The sequence below is a fragment of the Thunnus maccoyii genome, chromosome 3 (genome assembly GCF_910596095.1).
Source record: "Thunnus maccoyii chromosome 3, fThuMac1.1, whole genome shotgun sequence".
NCBI classification, from domain to species: Eukaryota; Metazoa; Chordata; class Actinopteri; order Scombriformes; family Scombridae; genus Thunnus; species Thunnus maccoyii.
In genome coordinates, this window is record NC_056535.1 from 12,389,640 (window position 1) to 12,413,515 (window position 23,876).

At 40.6% G+C, this 23,876-nt stretch overlaps 1 protein-coding gene across 5 annotated transcripts in view; it reads right to left on the minus strand.

Moving 5' to 3' along the window:
• Positions 1-302: 302 nt before the first annotated feature.
• dlgap4b (discs, large (Drosophila) homolog-associated protein 4b) overlaps positions 303-23,876 on the minus strand; it is a 114,409-nt gene continuing 90,835 nt past the window's right edge. The window contains exons 5-14 of one of the 5 annotated variants that reach the window (XM_042406122.1): positions 23,618-23,832; positions 20,835-20,942; positions 19,912-20,062; positions 18,163-18,415; positions 7,806-8,245; positions 7,090-7,178; positions 5,785-6,272; positions 4,140-4,231; positions 1,685-1,855; positions 303-644 (exon numbers count right to left, since the gene is read on the minus strand). In XM_042406122.1, the coding sequence (XP_042262056.1) occupies positions 402-644; positions 1,685-1,855; positions 4,140-4,231; positions 5,785-6,272; positions 7,090-7,178; positions 7,806-8,245; positions 18,163-18,415; positions 19,912-20,062; positions 20,835-20,942; positions 23,618-23,832 (2,250 nt within the window). In that variant the 3' untranslated portion in view covers positions 303-401. Of the gene's footprint in view, positions 645-1,647; positions 1,856-1,893; positions 3,063-4,139; positions 4,232-5,784; positions 6,273-7,060; positions 7,179-7,805; positions 8,246-18,162; positions 18,416-19,911; positions 20,063-20,834; positions 20,943-23,617; positions 23,833-23,876 lie in introns of those variants that run through there. The other 4 variants (XM_042406124.1, XM_042406123.1, XM_042406125.1 and 1 more) reach the window with 4 other exon arrangements.

A 23,876-nucleotide genomic window follows, 5' to 3' on the forward strand; every position in this document is an offset into this window, starting at 1 on the left:
ATTAACAATTTTTATGATATCAAGAGTAGTAACAAGAAATGTCAAAGTTCATCAGCTGAGGTTTTCAATGGCAGCCTCAAATGAGGAGTCTCCTGCTTCGTAGTCTGTCAAGTCCACAAAAGTTCAATATTTCATGTTCTGTTTTGATAAATAAGTGTTTGACGCCACCAGGACCAGCCTATAACTGCATGAGTGAGTCAAAAATGCCCAAATTGACCCCCACCCTGAACTCTGGGAATTTGATCTCTCCTTCCCCCACCTCCATCCATTTTTACTCAGAGTAGCTCATTTGCATGGCAAAAGTTTTCCTCTCCTTTCTCCAGGTATTTAAGTGACACTTATCTGTCCTTTGATCCGACCTTACATCCTTCTCTCTCTCTCTCTCTCTCTCTGTGTCTCTCTCAGAGGCGAGTCTGGGCCTCGGGGACATAGATTTCAATGCTGTCTGCGCTCTCTGTGGCGGAGTTCTGGCGAAACGAGGCAGCCTTCTTAGCAGCCAGCAGACGCTTGCGAGCCTCCTGTCTCTGCTTCTCTGCAGAGGCCGAAGAAGAGGTTGAAGAGGAGTCGGCGCTCTTCTCGCGGCCCAGCGATGGTCTTCCCTTACCAGGCTTCTTTGATGCTGGAAGAGCCGCCTTCTCCTCGTCCTGTAGAGTTGCATTGATGACACATGACAGACAGAGGAAAGAGGGAGAGAGTGATGTGTGAAGGGATGAGAAAGGAGAAAAGACAGATACAAGACAGTGAGAGAGTGTAATATGGAAACTGTCCTCAAGAGCTTCTATTTCCTCAGGCAGGTTTGGCAGACAGGACTTTGACAAAGACAGTATGCCAGTGCTGATTGTTTTTGTTAAAGCTTCAAATCATATTCAGTGATTTTAGGTGATAAACAGAAAAACACTGACAGTATAGACAGCTGGTAAAAATAGGCAAAATTGAGAAAAACAGTCATTTGTATGACAATTTTCAAAGACATGAAATGGTAACATGAATTGATGGGCACACTGGATCAAAATTAAAGCACAATAAAAAGGATCACGAGACACAGAGCTGATGCATTTGCACTGCAAAGCAACATAAGGCAAGAGCAGCTTAACAGTTAAAAGATTCATGAACTAACAACACACACACACACACACACACACACACACACACACACACACACACACACACACACACACACACACACACACACACACACACACACACACACACACACACACACACACACACACACACACACACACACACAACAAAGAGTTACAAACAAAACCAACACAGGACACACAAACACAAGCGTAGACATTTAAACAGAGAAGGAGCAAAAGCAAGACTGCATTCTGTCACATGAGCCAGTGCATCTTAGCCATGCTCCACTGCAACAAGCACATCAGTAAGCGACACATGCATGCTCAAAGCAGGGCTTTACACTTAAAAACACACCGACAACAGCCCTCTTTGAGATGATTTTTTTCCATGCATGTCTAAAGGGATCTCTCTGGTCCCTTTGTACTGGACAGGGAGGACCCTGTTAGTGTTCATCCCACGCAGGGACGGGAGGGTAAGTTGAGGGAGGGGGGGTGTAAAAAAGAGTGGGAGAAATGGTGGTGGTGGTGGGAGGAGAGAGGCCGGTTTCGGCGGCTTTCCTACCCCAGCCAGGGCACTGGGCAGCAGGGGTGGGAAGTACCTTCCGCTCAGGGGGCGACTGGGCAGCCGCAGATGGCACAGGCTGCCAGTCATTGGACTTGAGATGGTAGAGCTCATCGAACTTGAGGCTGATGTCCTCGATGGAGAGCTGCAGCAGGTCCCAGAAACCAGCCAGGTCCTGGGCTGTGGGCCTCGGATTGGCATTCACATTCTGACCAAAAGAAGGGAATGAAAATGAATGAACAATGAATGGACGATGAGGATTGAGGACATAGTGAATGCTATAGTGTGGAATGTAAAAAATATATTAGAAAATAAACTGCCTCACATGACAGGAAAAAGGTTGCATTTATGAAAGTGTTTTACAATACCTGATCAAACGTAATTCACACAAACTAATGCCACAACTTTTAAACTAACTGCAAAAATACCCGTGGTCTTTTATTCTGCTCTTTCTATTTGTTGGTGTAGATTGTCCTGTTTGTTCAACATTACAACCAGCAACTAGTCAGAGCCCATTACCCCACTACACATCTATCTGAATGTTATGGGGGATGGTGTGTTGCTTATCTTCCAGTTTGCATATTGTTTTGGTTATGGGTTATGGTTTCTGAAAAAGAAAAACAGCCTTTAAATGTGTGTTTGACTTTACAGTGACAGAAATGGCATTATGGACACATCTAGAAGAGGGTGGTTTGTTTGTTTCATGTGTGATTGGATGGATGGCGGGTCTGATGAAATTACTTCTTAAATGTTTTTTTTTTTTCTTTTTCTTTTTAAATTGGCTGTGATTTCAGTAGTTTAGTCTAGCTGTTAAGAATCACAGCACTGTGTTACATACTTGAAATCCATACCCACACGTCAAACATCACACACACATAAGCAAATGCTGCTTTTTCCATATCTATCACTAGAGGGAGCCATTACAGCTTCATTCTTTTGTCAAACTGAACTCCACAACAAAATAAAGAGCCACAATAGGGCTTAATCCTTTTCAGCAACATAACAAATACTGAAAATGCTATAAATGCTTCATTATAGCCAAAAATGTGCCCGTATGTTGAGCCAAGAGACACAAAGGGACATTTTTAACAATTAAAAAAAATAAGTAAATGGTATCATTCAGGGTCCTCTTTCAAGTTAACACTAAAGGTAACAGACTGACCTTTTAGTTGCTTACAAACAGCTGCCTTAGTGTTTGTTTGTGCAAAGCCAGCACAGATTGGCAGACAGTAAATCCTGCTCTGACTTCTTTTTTTCCTTGACACAGCCACTGTTTGTAACGCTCCAGGCATTCTAGCTTTTGTTTGTGCAGGCTCTGCTCTCTTCTTTATACTGAAGCAGCTGCATTCACTGCTGTGATCCATGTCCACACACTTTGGGAAAAACGTGTGCCATGTTTTATCATGCTAACTGATCTGTGAAGTTCATGAAACAGGAGAGGAATTATTGCTTATGATCAAATTCCTAATTGAGTCAATCTACAGATGAAGGTATACTAAGCAGCTTTTCGGAAGAGCTGCTCAATTTGCATTTTCAGCAAAATATGTAATACAAGACGTTGAGCCACTGCAACAGCAGAGAAGGGAATTACACACTGATGCAGATGAAACCGCTTAGTCACCACAGGACACAATACAGTGACATCAATGAATGTGAAGTGTTCATTGTGAAACAGTAATAATGATAGCATTTAACAGTAGCCTAAAATAGACTGTTGATGTGGCCATGTTATTGTGTTTTTTGAATGCTCCTGTGATGCTTTTGTGGTGGGTTTCTTGTTAATTGGCCCGAGCCTGATTGGTCCTGTCAAAATATCAGGCTTCAAGCATTGATTGGGTTTTTTACAGCTTTGGGCTTGATTTTCTTACTTTCAAATATAATCTATCTAAAAATGTCTCTCCCTTCCCACAATGAATTCCTCTGAAGACCATTATGACCTCATATAATGCTTGATTGTACCTATACAGGTTGCATGCTATGTTAAATGTTTTGCCTGTACCGTTCTGGATTATTGTTTTTCAACAGTCAAGTTCAGTCAAGTTGGTAAAGAAGTTCTGAGTTTATCGGTTTCATCTGATCAATATTTGGGAAGTTGAGCTTCATATCCAGCAACAGGTAAAACAGATGGTTTATCAATTTGAGATGCTATTGTGTTATAGAGTGTCATGTGCCAGTAGTTGGCTTCAATTCACATGCCGTTGCCAGTTTAACACGTCACCCGAGAGGAATGGCTTATTGGCTTATTATAAGCTCCTTTTATTTTGTGCTTGTGGCTCACCATGTGTAATATACTGTGTATCATGGCTGTTCCCAGATTAGTCAGTTTTCAATTGTGAGAAAGCCTTTGTTTGTCAAGTCATATCTTGCAGAGGACAGAAGAACTAAAATAGAACACTGGGTTTGGCTCAGTCTTGTTGTGGGTATGGGTTCCTGGGTTTGGGTCTTCTTTGCAGACCTGTAGAGAGGAAGTGTCACAAGAAGATGATACCCACCAAGTTTTGCTCGCACAGTCCCCGAAACTGTTGGAACTTCTGGGACATTAAGAGCTGAGCGCTTCCAACTGCACTGCGGACCTTGCCCAGCACTGCAGAGAGGAACACACAAGAAAAAAATCAATACACATGTTAGTGAAAATCTCAGATGCATCATGTTATTCCAGCTTTTCAACTTTAAAATAGGAAACATGATGATAAAAAGACTAACACCTGCATGTATTGCACATAGAGCAGCAGCATCACCTACACCAAGTGTTCTCTTGTAAATAACCATCCAAACCAAAACCAACCATAGACATTTAGGTGTGCCTTGCAATGCATTGCTGAACCTGCTCCACAGGGTGGCATGAAGAGGATTACAGTGTATTGGACAATGTTATCCTCTTTAAAGGCATCTAAGCTTATATAGATACTCCAGCCTTCTGTCCATCAGTGTTCACCATGCTAGTCTGTTGCTGTGTCAAAAACTAGGACAAACATCTGCCCTGACAAAATTGGGACTCCTATCTGATCACTGGATTTCGAAGTTATGGCAATGTGATTATAGTGTGGTGAGACTCAGCTCAGGACTACAGATTTGCACCAGATTTAATGCCAACTACTTTACCATAAAAGGTCACACACACACGGACATTCATTTTTGAATAAATAAAAAAATGGGTATAGACTCACAGACACTTAGTGTCTTGTTCATAAATTGATCCAGTGCTTCTGATAAAAACTAAGCATTCAAAGCCTTCACACTATTTGTGTGTTTGTGTATACAGTGTGCATTTGTGTGTGTGTTCTCACTGCTGTATGGCTTGTCAGGCTGATGTTGAAGCACTAATTTAATCTGGAGGTTTAATCAGTTCCAGAGTAGATTTGTGTAATTCTGGGGATTACAGGCCTGCTTGTGTGTGGTAACCCCAGGTATTACCGCATCATCCCCTCCATGCTGTGTATGTCTGATAGAGCGATTGTACAGTCTGAGGCAGAACCCTATAACCGAGCTCTGAACCACGTGATGAGGTTAAACAGCAACAGACCTCTGTAAGGAGGTTCAAGATTTAGGGTTCATTCAGAGGCTCTGCACATGTCTGACTTCAGCAATGATTTGACTGTACATTTTGGCTTTGTTCTACTATTTCTGGGCCAAATAACTCTGGATGTGGCTCCACATAAGAGATGGACATTCATTATGCTAACCCGAGAGTAAACCTTTACAAATGTAATTGGACGTTATCGCTGGAATAGAAATGGGTCATGCCATTACCATTTTTATATCTCGAGCAGCTAATGCTGCATGACCATATCCTTTTCTGTTATGTCAAAGAATCTTATTCACACATGTAAAACCTATAGATGTGTGTGCACAAGCCAGTGTCCATGCTTAACCAGATTAATTTGTAAAAACTTTCACACTGTCTTGTTCACTGCCCCACGATATAAAGGACACCTTCAGCTGGTTGTTTTCAGTTTACAAACTATTTTGAGGAGGATCTGCCTCTATTGCAACTCAAGCTGGTGTGGAGACGATTTAACAAACACACCTTGAGTTACAAAGTGCATTGGCATTTATTATTATGCATTGTTTTAAAGCAGTATGACCTTTGAAAACAGTCCAAATGCAATTTTGTTTGCGGTATACTGCCACCTTTACCTTCCTCTGAGAGCTGGTTGTCTTTGGTCTCCTGATCCATCTGCTGGCACCATCCCTCCATGCGTCCTGTTTCGGCCTGCAACAGCTTTAGAAACCAGTGGCCATCTCTCCGACATAGCGTTCCCCCACTTACAGTTTGGGGGGCGCTGTTGTTACTTCCATTCCCACTCTCCAGCCAGGGGTCTGGAGGTGGTAGTGATGAGGGGTCCAGCGCTGGGTCCAGACTTTCTGAGAAAGAGGAAGAGCTACTTCGTGTGGTGGAGCGATTGAGGATTTGTCTGGGAGGTGGAGGTGAGGAGGTGTCACCAGTGGTGCCTCCGTTGTCTAATGAGTCCTGTCCAGGGGGGGAGCTCATGGATTGGCTGGCACTATTGACCATGACTTTCTTCTGAGTGGGTTTGGCATTATTGACATGGGAAATGACAGAGATGTCCTGTGTGTCTGAGTCTGTTTCTTGTTTTGAGGCCATGCTACTGGAGCGACTGAGCCTGAAACAAACAGGGTGAAACTCACTGTGACAAAGGGTCTTTTTCAACTGAACAAGCATTCAGATTTTTTGCCAAACAACTTATATGGACAAAGACAACAATAAATTGTTCAAGAATGGTCTCTCAATTACTGGAACAAACAAGCACTGCTCCTCTGAGAGCCACAACACTGAGTCACTTCTACTGGTCAATATAGATATAAATAAACAGGATCGATGAGAGACTGGGATCTGTATAAATGATGGTAGTACTCTCAGACAGGCATCAACAGACCAATTATCACTGAGAGCCTAGTTTCTAGTTTTCATAGGGTGAAAAAGCTTGGTTGGGTAATTGAAAGAATTGGCAGGCTGTAAATGCTGTCTAACTTAACATTATTAACCATTTCCTGTTGTCACTCAGGAAATGCTTACAAGTCAGAAAATGAAAATGAGCGCTTGACTGAAGAATCTTTAGCAATATCTGGTTCAGCTGGTTATGTTGATCAAATATGAGTCAGGACTCAGAGCAGCTGTTACACACAAAACTCCAAATGCAGCATGCAAAAGTAAGAAAATACAAGAGGAAGGCATGTGGTGTTCCAGAACTTCCTGGCATTCAAAACATCACGAGCACAGAATGCAAACCACACTGCAATAACCAAGAAATGGGTCTCAAATATACAGTATGCAGAAGCAAGTTTAAATAGTAAATCCACATGCCAGGAATCTGCTCAACAACACCAATACGACACACAAAATAGCTCCTGTGAAGAGAATAAATAGTCAGCTATAATATGAATTCCTCACGTTGTTACAAGGACAGGAAGAGGACTTACTGCCACCCGTCCTCCACCTGTACTCCGATTGACTGAAATTTGGCCAGTGGTGGGGTCTCTTCTCGTGGAACTTCCTGAATACAGTCAACCTTAGAACAAACAATTAAAAGCAATTCAATTAAAAGTACAACTGCAGACTAAGTTTAAACGAAATGAAAATCTTGGCATGAATAATTCCATAGACCCCTAATCAATGACTTCAAGCTAGTAGCATAAGTACAGCTGTGAGGGGATTTTAATTTTCCAAATGATAAACCAAAAAAAACCTCAGAAGAAAAAACAGAAAAATCCACATAATTTTGTGCTTGTTCTTCAATAAAATGTCAAGCTTAATGGTTACCCTGACTGAGTTTTGTAATGCGCAGGGTCTGGAAAAATGGAGAGAAGGACTATTATTTCAGCACATACAGAACAGAAAGTCATAGTTGAGGGAAAAGACGAATATGCATTCTCCGCCTCCTATACTACAGTATACAGCCAGCTCTAATGATAGGGGGAGGTTCACCCTAATGAGACCTTTAGCTTGCAAGCACATTTTTGGGCTTGATGTGACACACTCAGACATTCCCATATACCACAGAGGATTACTGTTAAAAATTATTATTTTTTCCTGGATTCAAGCTCAATGGCAGAATATCAGAAAACACTGTGACAACAGTACTACACTGACTGTGTTAGTATGTTTTTGTATGAGTTACAATAGTCCCATCACCTACCTGTATGCCAATGGAGGACAGTTTCCGCCTGGGTACTGGGGCCACTAGGGGCTCCTCTGCCACTAGATTCACTTTATTTAATAGAGATTTCAGGGACTCATGCTGGGCTACTGAGTCACTTGTCTCAGTGGCAGCATTGGCGGTGGCGGGGGCAAGTGGCTCTCTTGGGGTGGCGATGGGAGTGGGGATGATGTGTGGAGGGCGGGGTATTCCGCGGGCCAGGCTGTTGGCACGGGTGCTGTCAAGACTGTCAGACGAGTTGCTATGTGCGTGGCTTGACTGGCTGTTGACCTCTGACCTTCGGTCCTGCTGATCAAGGTAGTTGTCCTGGGCCGACTCTGTGCTGCTCTGCACCGTCACAGAGATGTAGGGCTTGGAGGTTGTACGGGGCGGCACTGGCGGAGGAGCAGCCTTCTTACAGGTGGTTATGCATGTAGAGACTGAAAGAGAAGAGAGATAAAAGAAAAGAACATGTGAGAAAGAGGGAAATAAGGGGAAAAGGGTGACAAATGACCGCAATGGAGATGTTAGTTTTAGAAAATCTTTGTGATCTGGTCATGTCTAGGCACAATGAACTCAAATCAGGAATGTACAAGGAGAAAATATGTATATCCCCATAATCGCTTATCATCATCATTCTAAGATGTTCTAAGTTTTCTCCGAATGAGCAGAACTCTACATGACTACACAGGGACATTGTTGCATGAAAATTGGAATACCAGCAGAATTAGGGAAGCATCCCGTAAAGCGGAAAATTAAATCAGGCAGAACACTGAAAAAACATACTGTTCCACGCAGGTGACTAAATGAAATCACGCACGTTGTGCTTCAAAGACTTGATCATGAGATAGGTGATAAACTCAGTGAAGCAATTTGTTGACCATCTGACTCTGAAAACCGAATACGGTTCAAAAGTTGAAGGAAGCATTTACCAGTATCTTCACCATTCCCCAATGCCAGGACATATGTGCCTCCAGCTATGAAGGAGGTAATAGAGAGGTACATAAATCAAAGAGATAAAGGAGGAAGCAAGTAAAGAAACCACTCAGACAACTCTGTCTAGTAAGAGCAACATTTTAAAACGTAACAAAAGCAAAGATGTTCATTCCTCTTCCCTTCAACAGTGATTTAAAGATTGTTATTTAAGTGTCCACTGTGACACAAAGGACAGAAGTCCAATGAGAATGTGACAAGCCAGAAACTTGGGGAACTGGCAAATCTATTTAAAAAAAAGCCATTGGGCACTAAGCACTAAGCTTTGTTAATGTAGGACTATTTTACATGGCTTAGTTTCATCATCAGAGGGTGGCATATACTGGGTTAAAAATCTAAAGCTGTGCTCCTTATAGCAGGAACTGTTATGTAGGCTTACACGAAATCCACACAGCATGAGTTCAGCACACAACATAAAAAGCTGATTTTATTGCGAAAAAAAAAAGGCTAAGTGAAACATCTCCACTTCTTGCTTTGTCCTCTGCCTGTTGAGAGTACATTATTTCACTGCCAATTCAGCCAGTCATTCACTTATCAACCAAATCAACTGGCTGTGATGAGGTCAATGAATACATTGTCTTAGAGTCTGAACTGTATCAGTGGGAAAAGAAATAAATGACCTGTTAAGAGGAATTCAGCCTGTGACATAAACAGGGAATCAAAACAGATCAAGTTAATGGACTACACATGACAATTGTCCAAAGTACTGCCAAATAACGATGGTGTGTAGTTAATACATGAATCAGACATTGCATTGGCAGATGTCATTCATCAAGATGGTTGCAAAATGCAAACAAAAAGTAACAGAACTGCGCAGAAGAACTTTCATGCAGAGAGATCACATTAAGACTCAAAAGGCTCATCTGTGGGCCTACAGGAACATTCATAGTCTATGGTGACTTCTATCAAGAGGCCACAGAAATCCCCCTATGCTACATGCACAGTAAAGGCAAACTGTAAAGCCTGACAGCTGAAACCACCGGTCTAAACAGGGAATTTTACTGTAACATTATAAACCCTGTGGCTACTATATAATCCCTCAAACAGAAGCTTTATTTGACACCACACATCCATCCCCATGAAATTACATGATCAGTGTCTTAGGATGAATCTATCAAACCGGCATCTGTATATATGACATATAATTAAATGAACACATTTTAAAATCTATCTCAAAGTGGTGTTCAACAGTCTAGTGGACTCAGATAAGTGGACCAATACCTCTTTGTAAAGCGTAGCCGTTCTTTATTGTGAACAGCTGAAGCGACAAAAAACATAAAACAAAAATGATAATACCAGAGTCATAACCTCCTGAACGTTTCCTGCGTTGACATCCTAAACGTTTCCCTTTGAGATGAGAGGAAATGATCTTGAGAAAACATGCATTCCTAACCCTCTAGGGCACTGCATGAGGCAAACAGTGTTTATCATGTTGCTTCACTGAATTGTGTGGTAAAAAATCTTGAGAAGTCATCAAGGATTTTGAAAAAGCCTTGCAGCAAACATGTGAGCTGCTGGGAAAACACTCAAACAAAAGGGTTGTTGTTCATTGTAATCCACTTCTTAGCTTTATCTCTGATGTGTATGCAACCTTACCTAACACGAAACTCATGTGACCTTCTACATATCTTTCTATCAGACCACAGGCTTGAAGTGTTAGTTGAGTTGTCACACTGCTGTCAGTCAGCAATTCCAGTGATTCATACTAGCTTAAACTGCACTGAATGGCTCCACAGTCCTCTTCCTTAAAAAGTAACTAGCATCTACTTTCGTGGAATTGGTCACATATTTGGTAAAACACATGCTATTCTAGTTTCAGTCTGCTATTGACGGAGAGAAAGCAATCTAGTGAGAAAGCAAATAGTGAGAAAGCACTAGTGAACCTAGCATGAGTTATGGTTTGCTCTAGAGCTGCAACAATTAGTCTACTGAGAGAAAATTAATTGGAAACTATTTCTAATGAACAAATAATTTTTTAATGATAATTTTTCAAGCAAAAATACCAAAGGTCTTGTCCCAGCCTCTCAATTCTCTTATTTAATATTTTATGAATTTAGACTTTTAGTCAGAAAAAAGCAAACTCAAGTCATCACCATGGCTTCTTTGTGAATGCCATTCTTTCACAATTTTGTAACATTTCATTGACTAAACAATTAATTGATAAAATACTTAAAATAATCGTTAACTGCAGCCAATGGTAGACTGGGTCCACTACTTACAGGTGTCCAGTCCTCCGAGATTTCTTCATCCTTATTCTTAAACAATACCTCAAACATATCTGAATTCCTACACTGCTCATCTGAATAGGACAGGCTAATTTTTCTGCCAGTATGGAGCAATGAACTGTAAGTGCAGGCCCTATTCCAAGCTGTGAAACTAGCAACTAGAAATTAGCAAACTGATTCAATGCACTCATATCACGTTCCAATAAAGCCTGAGCACTGAAATCATCTGTAAATAACAGAGATGACATCCAAACGGGACCATCCCCAAATCTTGGCTATGCCTTCAATACTACACCCTAGTCTAGCCCTTATTTCAAAATATAAGCTTACAACACAAACATCAGTCCAAATGTATAAGGATGCATTACAATGCATTGGCCTGGGCTTTCTCAGGGAAGCTATGAAGTGTGATCCTTTGACAGCTGGAACACATCCTCAGGTCCTTATTTTAAAAGATGGAAACTACCTTTGCAGTCTGTCTGACATCCACAAGATGGGGAAGTGAAGATGGTGAGAAAGAAGATAGTGTCAACCACAGCATCACAGTGATATCCAGAGCTGTCACCATTTCTGAATAGATCTCGTCCACTCTTGGCATTTTGCAAGACAGAAATCCAGTATTACAGTTTTATTTTAGGGAAAGCTGCAGTTTAGCATCCATCGCAGCTACACATACCACTAGCCATGAATTATCCACTGGTCTCTGACCACCACCCTTACCTTAGGAAAACCTGCTGATAAAGCTTTTCACTGTCCATGTTCTCCCTCTTGACAGAGATAGATGCTGGACAGAACAGGGTCGTCACTGTTGTGGCAGTTATGTGATGCGCTGGCTCCGCTCCTGCATTCACAGTCGCCTGGATAAATGTCACTGTGACTGGGTGTGAGAGGGCATACGTGTGTGTGTGTGTGTGTGTGTGTGTGTGTGTGTGTGTGTGTGTGTGTGTGTGTGTGTGTGTGTGTGTGTCCCTGCATTTGGATACCTACAATGCAGCTCTCCAAGTGTCACATCATGCTTTCATCATTCTGAACAGAATTCACCCTAAAGTCTTAATACCACAGAATCTGCTTTATCCACGAAAAACAAGCCATCTGCCTCTGAGACTGGACAGGAGATAAAGTAGTAGAGCCCGATACCGATTCATTGGCCAGGCCAATATTATCAGCTTTATGTTATCACAAATATATTCATAATGCAAAATGTGTTAGCAGATAAACAGCAGGAAACTGCAGTACAGAGATGCCAAAGATAACATATGTTTGAGTTAATCTGGAAACACTGTCGTGCACCAGTGAGCACTGTCAAGTATATTTTTCAATGCTAAAACATCCCGCTCACTACATACCATGGCCACAATTCTTAAAATCACCACATTTAAGATGAAAATGTTAATGTGCCATGTTTGCCTTAAAAAACAAATATTGACTACATATAGTAATCAGATATTTGCTTACATTGCTGCGTCTACATACAGGATATATCAGTGATTAGATGCAGTGATTCTGTACAGGTTATCAATGGAGAGTAAAAGAAAACCACATAAGTGATAAAACAGGTTTTAAACAAGTCTGAAGTTCAATCACAATGTCTACTGTTCATACTCTGGCTGTGGCTACTGGTTTTACCACATCCCGGATGATCTCAGCAATGAAACTGAGGAGTAAAAAAACACTGAATTTCATAGTGTAGCAAACTGATTACAGTATAGAAAACAGAATCTAGCTTATTCATTATAAATGCCTTAAAAATGCCAGAAAATGCACCCACGGCAGAAACTTCCCACAGACAGACAGATAGTAAGTGGCACATGCTCTAATTCAGACGGTTTCCTGTATTTGCTTATTCTACAGAACTCAGCAACACACACAACCACAGCTGCGCTAGCATAAAACACACTCCTGAGTGTGTACCAGTTACTGAGAGTAGTGCCAGTGCTGACAAAGCCTTTTCCAAATCTTAACACTCATCAGTACCATAGAACAGAGCTAAATACGTTGTCATGAGGCCAAATACTGTTGCTTCTTAATTAAGCTGAATCTGCGTACAAGAACTACTCAGTAGAAATGACTAGTTGCTCTTCAGAAGGGAATTTAACAACAGAAACAACCAGATGCTTTGTGCCAAAATGTTGGAGCGGAATCTGGAGTGGGCACTGAGCACTGCTGTTTTCGTGCCATCTGGACAGTGGTGCTGTTGTCCACAGCACGGCCTGGTTCAAGATGTGATTTCCAAGGCAGGAAAACAATTAGCTGCGAAAAGCTGCAGCAGCTGAAAACAGTTTCCAACAACCCCATGACTGCTCTACACTCACTTCCTCACCAGTGTAAAAACTGAAGTTTCTCATCACTTTGTAATTGCATCCCACAGATAGTGATGCATTAGCAGAGTAATGCATACTAACATACCGGTATTATATCTTTGCTACATTAACATCGCTGGTTATGGTAAATGGATGTGAAAGAAAACCATGAAAATAGGAAAATACTTTATAAAAACCCACACAATGGTCTCCTCCCTGTTAATAACACTTTACGGTTTGCTATGGGAAAACTGTGAAGAAACAATTAACCAACCACAGTTCCCACAATGACATCAATGCTGTTGGTAGCACACATATTTTTTAGTTCCCAAAACACAAGGTTTAAAATATTGTGCTTATTACAGAATTTCTATGTTAAGGATTTCTCTTACACTTGATTGACAGACAGATGTTTTGTTGTAGCCAACTTAGACGGAGATGTCATTTATTGACCCACAGTCAGAGCAACCTAATTGCTTTAAAATGCATATAGAACAGATAATAATGCAGATTATGTGAAAGTACACTATGGTCCTTGGTGTGTCATCACATTAGCCATGATTCAGTAAAGAGACTTTGGTCTCAAATATTTATTTTTGTAAATTTAAATGGATACATCCCTTCATTGGGCACATAATTTCAATGATGAACCCTGATCCAATCTTGCTTATTTCATCAATAAATACTGAGGATGACACTTTCTCTAGTCTTATGAAGCCCACTGAACTATTCAACCAGTACCAATATAAATTTTAAGCTCACTGGCTGAAGTGATGCTGTCCTGTTGTCAGTTGGAGCTGAATAAGATGCAGGAACATTTAAAGACAAAAAGGTGGATTATGCTGCTCTATTAAACAGTTTAGCATTGCTTGCCAAGTTGCCTGCTGCTTGCCAGTTGACCCATCTGCATTGTTTAATCCAATACCAGCCACAAGACAGGGCAACGTTGCCTGAAACTATCACCACAACCTTTATCCCAATGAATTATCACATCAGAAGTTTTCAACAAAAAGGATAGCTATAAAACTGTGAGGCCTTTTTTGTTAAATGCGATCTCAAAATGGGATTTAATCCATGTTGCAATACACAGGCCACATGTGGGAGAAAAGTGGGGCAGCCCTCAAATAATCCCAGGTGAAATTTTCCATTTTAACTACCAAAAAGAAACAGCTTTTATGAAGATAAGTGAATATTGGGGGTGTAACGGTACATGTATTTGTTTTCATTTTAAATATATCAATATGTATATATTTTAAGTATTCCAGGATCTACATATAAAAAGCCAGTGGTGGGAAAAAGATTGTGGAATGTCTCCCCGTCCCCTCCCTCTCTCTGTGACGTCGGCTTTTCACTCCACCTTTGAGTGAAGCCTTTCAGAACAATGATGAACACATTTGATTTCTGACATGGTCAGACAGCACGTTGTAAGAACCAGTTCTGAGAGAGAAAAATGTAGTTAAAAAGTATGAAATTAAAAGTAGTGGTTTGGTCCCTCTGACTGACATATTATTATACATGACATGATAAGTTATTAATACTGAAGCATCAATGTCTAAACAGCATGTTACTGTTTTAGGTGCTGGAGGTGGAGCTAGTTTGAACTACTTTATATACAGTTAAGACCATAAATCAGCATAAAACAGCTGTCAGCAGGTGTCCTGACTCCTTGCAAGAAACAGAAGGTTGTTTTCTTTTTCCACTGCAGCACAACTAAACTGTTTCAGTAATAGTTTTGGCCAATAAGCCACTGTTGGATGCTTACATCTTTCAAAATGACAGACCAAAATGTTATTTTTTAAACTTTTTTTCCTGCTGTATGACCCCAAAACCGAGGCACATACCAAACCGTGAATTTTGTGTACCGTTACACCCCCACTGCAGGCAGCTAGAGAGCCATCCAGACAACTACATATAATTGTTCATTTACACTGGCTCGATGGTGGAACATCACAGCCATGAGAGCACACATGAGCATACATAGTGGGGACAGCAACAGAGCACTTTGTACTTAACACATGGTAGGAAATACTCTTTTATTAATATGGTAAAGAGTGCATCAAAGCATGATAGACCACAAAATGTTTCTGGATAAAAACAGATTATAAGTGAGCAAATAGACAATCAGATATATATATTAGAACATGGAGATATGATGGTGGTAGAGCTGTTTCAGACGGTTTGATCCACTGCAGCAAGTGTTTGTTTAATGTAGCTAAATGTTTGCTTAATAGTCTAGCATTCAATCAGTTTTTCGTCTCACTCTTCATTCATGCTCTCTAAATTTAGCTACAGTAGGGCAGGAATTTGAAATATTTAAATGTTAACTCTGAAAGTACTGAGAGTCCATGTCAAGACAGACGAATAGATGACATGAGCGGCGGGAGTCAACGGTACTGTCAATGTTAATGCCGCTGAACGTTATAGTCTGAGGCACCTGCTGAAGTTGATGTTAAATTCATGGTCAACAACACACCGTGATGTAAACCACCTTCAAAGTTGGCCCTGTTGGATGCTGAGAGCGAGTGAAGCCACGATCCGAGAGTAAAGTATCTAACGTAACTAAGAGTTAAAGTTGATACAGTTCAAGTTTAAGTGGTCAACGTATAAAAAGGCATCCAGTGTAACAAACAAACAAGCTAACGGTTACTAACTTCAGTAACTGAAATTAAACTGAGCACAGTTAACATAGCATTTCAACAATAACAACCCGTCAAAATACTTACCCTGCAGTCAGACGCAGACAAAAACACAGCACAGCGGGGTCTAGAGTCAACGTCACTGAAATATTTTAAGGGCAGCAGTAACCGGAGTCGACATTAACTGTTACGGCTATGTGGAGAAGAAAAGCCGGGTTTGGTTGCCTTTTGTTTGGCGTCTCTCTGAGCCCAAGGGAGGCGTGGTGGCGGGTCTACTGGTGCCTTCAAGGGCGCCTCGGACACTTAAACTCTACAGTGTGATGACGGTACATATAATTTGTTGCATATTAAGATGCTTTTGAGAGGTATTAATAAAAAAACATGGATATTGTATTAGAGATCATTTTTTGGGGACCTACTTCTATTGCGTCCGTTTTTTTCTGTTTTTGTTTTTACTCCGGTCTGCACTGAAACACAACTCTAAAAACACTACATTACCTGATGGATTTAAGGCTGTAGAACAATAAAAATATTAAAACTGAAAAAGTTCTGGCAAAAAGCTGACTTACTCAGTTTAAATACAAATGATTTGTCTTTATATCCTCAAAAAACAAACAAACAAACAACAACAACAACAAAAAACAACCAATATCAGTAACCAACATTCATGGCTGGCATGTTTAGCACTATTTTGGAACCAACAGCAACATGCACAAAAATGAAAAATTCTAACAGCACACTGAAAGCACCATGTGCTCTGTGATCTATTTTGAAGACTGTGATGAAGAGCGCCACGACGTGGATGCTCTATGGTAATAACCCAAGCAAATGCTGCACATAAATCCATGCTTTAATTCTGAACTCAGGGAGCAGTCAGTTGTCAGCAACTGCCTGTCAAACGCTTCTCTACTTAATATGTGTCATCATGCACAATTCCCCTGGTACTTCAAATTCAAAATCATGCTGGCAAGCAACTTGCCCAGTACATTCTTGTGCTGTTTTGATATGTGAATTCCCACCTGTAGGTGTAAGGACGGTCTGCATTTTTTGCAAAATAATAAACATACCTACTTCCCAAGTTGCAAAGTATAAAAAAAGCAGAAAGGATTTATCGTGAAATTCACATAATCGAGCATATACATATATGTATGTATGTATGTATGTATGTATGTATGTATGTATGTATGCGTATGCGTATACGTATATATACATATATACATATATATATATATATATATATATATATATATATATATATATATATATATATATATATATATATATATATATATATATATATATACACACACACACACACACACACACACATATATATATATATATATATATATATATATATATATATATATATATATCCGCAGTGATGCTTCATCTTGGGAGCAGCAATGTATTCCATACCTGGCTGTCAAACAACTGACAGGGCAGAGGTTTGATAACTTTAATTGCAGCCGTGTGCATGTCAGCAGCCTGCTGGCTCTTTTCTCTTAGGTTTGTCTGATAGCAATTCTTGGCAGCGGTAAGCTGGTAAGGAGCTTGTGAGGGGGAGAGGAACTGGTTTTAAATTGTTACCTGTGCGTGTGGGTAGGATGCGTGGTCTGTCTGTCCCCAAACGTTGAAGAAAAATTGCAAGTTGTTTCTCCTTTGGGGCTTTGTCCAAGCCAGTGGCTATCAGGTAAGAGCCAAACTGTTCTTTCCATGTCTTCCACTGTGTAGAAAGGCCGTCTAGCATGCATGGGCAAAAGAGGCTGCAATTGAGCTAAAAATTCTGGTGTGTGCCTGTCGGAGGACGAGTGTCCCACTCAGGACTGAGGTTATGTCAAAGTTATGGCATCAAAAAAATATTTTAGAAAATAAAAATCAAAACAAGAATTTGGCCTCTGTGTCAGAGTCACTTTGGAAAAAGGGTGATTAGAAATATATACCAAGGTTTAATGTATCATGTTTTTTTGTCTTAAAAAAGTTAGTACTCACACGGTTTATATGAATATTATTTTTGTTTTATTGCTATTAAAACCTATGAAATTATTAGAAAGACATTATAAACAACACTGTCATCAATTCATGGTAAGAACTCTTCATTTTTCCCTCTTTATTTGGGTTATCAGGTTAAATTAATTCACTTGCAGCAAATTTATAATCTGTTTTTCAGCCAAGATGCATCGCATTGCGGCCAGTGACTCACCACTGCTGGTGCTGTAGGTGTGAACAGTGGTGTCAGTTGGAGGAGGTGAGCCTGAGTCTATGGATGCTGTGTCGTCATCTTGGGAACAGCCAGCCTGGATGGCTCTTAGATAGCTGTGGCTGCGGGATCGGAAGCATGTAGGCATGGGCAAGTCTGGAGGCTCCGGGTTGTCCTGAGAATGGGAACGGGAATCTCTATATGTGGACTCGGAGCTGCGGTCCTCATAATGATGACTCATATCCAGGTCCCGTAGCTGGACGGAGAAAAAAAGCAAAACAGATTAGTACAGATGTAGCAGTATGTGTATCAAGGAGAACAGTTTGGGTTCATTTTGACCACAGCGGCTGTTCCTAACAGCACTTGAACACTGGAGATGACCACTAACTGTCACGCTGACTGTCTCTGTATGGCACTCTCCACCTTTGAGACACGTTTGGTTGCAATCACTGAAAAGTGTCAAAAGTTTAATAGTTTGAAAACATACAATTACTGCTCAGCAGTGCAGAGCACAGAGCTCTGTAACCTCAGTAGAACTAGTGCTGCTCCTCTTACTTCCCTTTAAGCAGAGTGCCTGGATGCGCTGTCATTTCATCTGTAAAATGCATTTTATTTTTTTGACATTTCTTCCATGGCTCACTATATAAGACTTGTCATCTTACAGAAAACAAAGGAAACATCAAAGAAAGAGGGATCGCTTTCAAAAGTTTTTAGTATGATTTATACAGCAACTGCATGCTGCAAAAGTCAGTCGTTTGTGAGATTTCTTTTGAAGAGTAAGAAGCAGCCTTGCAGATGATGGGTTTCATATTCTGGTGCCTGACAGAAACAGCCAGTAGGAGTTATAAATGTGTTTGTATCAAAGTTATTTTGATGGTTCACTAAGTGGTAATAGAAGGAAGTAACGGGGAAGTGGAGGAGAGATACCAGAAGAGAAAATGAAGCAGATAATCTGGTGATAGCAGCTATACTGTACACACTTTGAAGCCATGTTCAAGTTTTGGGTATAGGCGATTTTCACTTGTCCCACTTTGCGTTCATTTTACTTAGGACAGAGCTGAAATTAGTCTAAATTCTAATAAATATTGCATTTGCTTTGTATGCTGCTATGCATGCAAATGAAAGCTATAAATTCATATACTGGACAAATTTGTTGTCATGCAGGGACCTGTCAGAGACTGGGTGCAAATCCTGTACTAATAGCTTGCACTGCCTCATTTGACTAGTTCATTGAAAAAGATCAGAGCCAATTCGCATAGTTGTTCATCATCTCAGTGACCTTGTCACGGTGAAGTTAATAGCTCTTATGTAAGTAGATGAATTAGACTTTAAAGTACCAATGTCACTCATTTGGCTTTGAGGTTTATAACATTAATGTGAGATACAGTTGAAAAATGGGGATTCTTTGTTCATTGGAAGCCCATTTTATTAATGTCATTCAAGCTGTATCTGTGAAAATGCAAATTATATGATGTAAATTAGTGTTAGTAGCTCAAAGCGTACAAAGGGGTCTTTGAAATTCACTGGTGATTTAGGAGAAGAAAGTTTGCTCGAAGCTGAGTGATGTAAATGTTCAGCATGTACAAATGTACTCTTAAGTCATTATAGAAAGATCTTCTGAACTAAAGAGAGAAAAAGAGACACAAATAGATAGAGAGAAACAGACTCAGGAATGCAACATTTGGGCTCACACAGCTCACAAACACCACATTTAATTCAATCCCTGTCTGTCTTGTCCACACAAGCACTGACCTGTGCCATGCAGCTACGTCTGCCCAAGGTGCTGCAGGCCTGGCTGAAGTCATCATCATCCCAGTGTGGCAAAGATGAGCCTGTACCCCCAATGCAGTCTAGGTTGTCCAGGCTGCGGTTATTGGAGAGCTCTCTGAGAGACGGAAGACAGCTGGAAAGAGGAGTAAGTTGAGAGGAAAGACAAGATAAAGGAAATGTGTTGAGGAAAATTTAAGGCAATGTCAGGCGTGCAAGAGGACACATTCAGGGAAAATATGGAAAAACAGTTGATGTTAACATACAATGAGGCAGAAATAAACATGAATCGGGGGAGAAAATGAGCAATCAGCAAAACAGGAATTGAAAGAGAGATAAACAGAGGATAAGGTTGTTATTCAAGTCATCACTTTCATTTCCACTTTCATTGATGAGTCATTATGAATCCAAATCTAGTCTCTCTTCCGATTTCATCTAATTTTAGCATCAATCATTACAACTTCTGAGCATGCAAAGCCGGTGATGTCAGGTGACGCATGTACACAGCTCTCTGTGCCATCATGGTGCCAAAGCCAAAGAACAGGGTTTAGGTTTAATCAAAGGGCACGCTAACCATGTTTTTACACATTCTTTGTTGGCACACAGTGATCGTAACATGACACTAAGCTGTCATGCCATGGTCTGTGGACACAGATGTCCCCTCATTCCCCCATTTAAGTGTCTACTCAGCTACTTTTCACCTAAAAGCACTGGGCAGATGGTATTTAGAAGCTTAAGGGAGGTTGGCAGTTGTTGGCAGCCCAGCATGAATTTGGCATTTGGAGTTGCCACTGACTTTACAGACATCTGAGGGGGGCAGTGCACAGTCGTTGATTGTAGATCATCCAATCAAACAAAAGTGTTTTGCACCACATCCCTGAGACGTGGCTTATAGACCTATCACTGACCTGCTCATTGACCTGCCCAGCTGATGCAGAGAGGACACTGTGACACTGTGGAGTGGAGACCACAGGGCATCCAGCTCCCCCTGCAACAAGGTGTAATCCAGGGTTCTGCTGCTCAATCAGGGTGGAGCAGACCGGAAGAGAGTCGTGTTGGATGGTCAGGGATTGGCAGGGGGAGTAGGGTTAGTCATTCAAGCACGCTTTAGGGAAGAATAAATTCTTAAAGTTCTAAACAAAGACTTTAGAGGAATTTAATCTTTTAGTTTTGCAATATGTGCACGTATGTATGTCTGGTAGGCCTGTATATATGTTTCTCAAGATAATGCTTCTTCATTCACTTCACTTCACTCATCCACGTCTCATCCAACTAGAAATGCACACACTGTCCGCACATAGTGTTTCACTGGCATTTTGAGACCGCAACCTCCAAAACTTGAGGACAATTCTAACACAAAACAGGATCAACTTTATAAAAGCCATCTTCACATTCTTCATGTGATCACTTCACTTGTTTTTTTCTTGCTGTGGTTTGTTTCTTCAAGCGTCATCCACATTAAGTGAGTTTGTTCTTATTTAGTAAAAACATGTGTGCTGATGAAAAATATTAATTATATTTACTTATGATGACTGTGTTGCATGTGTGTATTTGAATGCAATGGTCATTGGCAACTAAGCAAAACCTAATATCCAAATTACAGTACAGTATGTCAAAGCATATATATGCATGAAATATTCTGATGCAAATCACTGCAGACAGTCATTTCAGGAAGAAACTTAGAAACATGGAAACGATTTTATCTTAGACAGCAGATGTAACTGCTGCCAAAACCTGTTGCCACTTTAGAGCATTGTGTAAGCTAAAAATGACAAAACAAGTGTTGCTTTTACTACAAAAGAATGTGAATGTATGTTCTGACATTTTATGAAAAGGCATAGTCAACTCAGCTGTGTCCCACTGTGCCTTCATCACATATTGTATAATGTGCCTGCTTCAAAAAGCACGTAATTTAAAGTGTGTAGGATTTAGTGGAATCTAGCGGTGAGGTTGCAGATTGCAACCAACTGAATATCCCTCCCCTCTCAAGCATGTAGGAGAACCTACAGTGGCTTGCACCAAATGCGAAAGGCCCTCTCTAGAGCCAGTGTTTGGTATGTCCATTCTGGGCTACTGTAGAAACATGGCGATGCATAATGGCGGGCTCCATGGAAGAGGGCCCGCTCCCTATGTGGATATAAAGGGCTTATTCTAAGCTAACAGAAACACAACAATTCTTAGTTTCAGGTGATTATACACAATAATGAAAACATACTAATGAATATTATATTCCATTTCTGCCAATTGATCCCCTTAAATCTTACACATTAGTCCTTTAAAGACAAGTAAGGCACAGAGCAAGCCAGTAAGAGAGATGAGGCTGATTTGTGGTGATTTACTAGTTGAGTGAGAACAAAAGTCATTGTCATGTTGTGTTAACTACACTAATGCTGTCTGTATCACCTTAGGTAGACTAATACTTTGTGGGACCAGCAAAAAGAAGGTAAATCACAGCTGAGATATGGTAGTAAGGCTGGCATGTGGACGACAACAGGGAGTCTGACACCACTTAATTCTATGCGTGAGTAAGCACAGCGTGGACAGTGTCTCACCGTCTGTATGTATGTGTGTCTGCATGTTGTATGCGCTTGTATTTTCCGCATACTGGCATAGTGAGGCTGGGCATGATGGTTTCACTCCCGTACACCCAGAAATGGGTGGCTTATTTTTTTTCTTTTGATTGTTGAGAGGTTGTGCCAATAAATGCTTATAATTGTGTGCTCTTATGTGAGTGTCTGAGGTTCTCTGAAAATGAACACTTTTTATAGCCACACATTTTAAATGCCCAATCAGTAACTTTTCATCCAAGTACATTCGCATACAGTACAAGTTGGAGGTCTACTGGTTTACGAGGTGTTTTATCTCATTCTCTATTCCCATTTTAAACTTATTTTAAACTATATCCTAAATCGATGGCCGAAGAGCAAAACTTCTTATCTGAAAAATGCACTTTTTTGAGAAAACTACTGTATTACTATATTACTATATTATATGGTATTGTTTACGGTATGTTTGTATGGTTATTATGGTACTCTAACCCTAACCCTTATTACGGTATTGTTAACACATAATATAGTAATATAGTCCAAAAACAGTGTATTATGTATTGGGTATCCTTAACAAATACCATTCTGAAAGAAAACAACAAGTTTATTTTAGTTTTCTCAAAAAAGTGCATTTTTCAGATAGGAGGTTTTGCTCTTCCGCCATCGAAATGTTACTTAATATAGAAACACAGCACTCTCCTGCATAATATAACAATCATATACCAAGAGGCCGCCATTGCTATGGAGAACAAGCATATTGCAGTAGTGAATTCAAAGCGCTTCATTGTATATATGAACAACACACTGCACCATAGTTGCTGAATTCAACCAAAATTGGCCCAGAATTCAAAAGTAAATTGATTTAAGCTGCAGTTTGTATCAATTTTGTCATCTTGAGCTCCTGCCTGCTGTTAGCAGTGCACTTAACAGAATTTGAAACTCATTGATTGGATGTTTTGTGCCCAAATGCACCTTGGGACTTGTAGTTAACCCTCGATGTTTTATGTACACAGGCTTGTTCCTCCCACTTCACAACTCTGTTAAGTTTTTGATGAAAAATAAACATTTTGTGTATTCCTAAAGTGAACATGACTGGAAATAAAGGTCTGCATAATGAAGCTTTGTGTCTTAGTCTGTTCTCTTACTTGCGTGGGGGTAGCTGGTCGCTCAGAGACTGCTGCGTAGCCCTGAGGTAGCTCTGGCGACGAGCAGCAGTTTTTGGTGAAGGTTTGGGGCTCCCCTCCGAGTCGTCGCTGTCTTCCATGTCTCCCATGGCCTTCACATAGCTACCACTGCGCATCCGTCGACATGGGATTTCGTTGGCACCCCCACTGCGGCCTAATGTGCTACTCCAATCCCCCTACAGGCAGCATTAAATGGCAAAATTAGTCTTTAGTTTTTTAA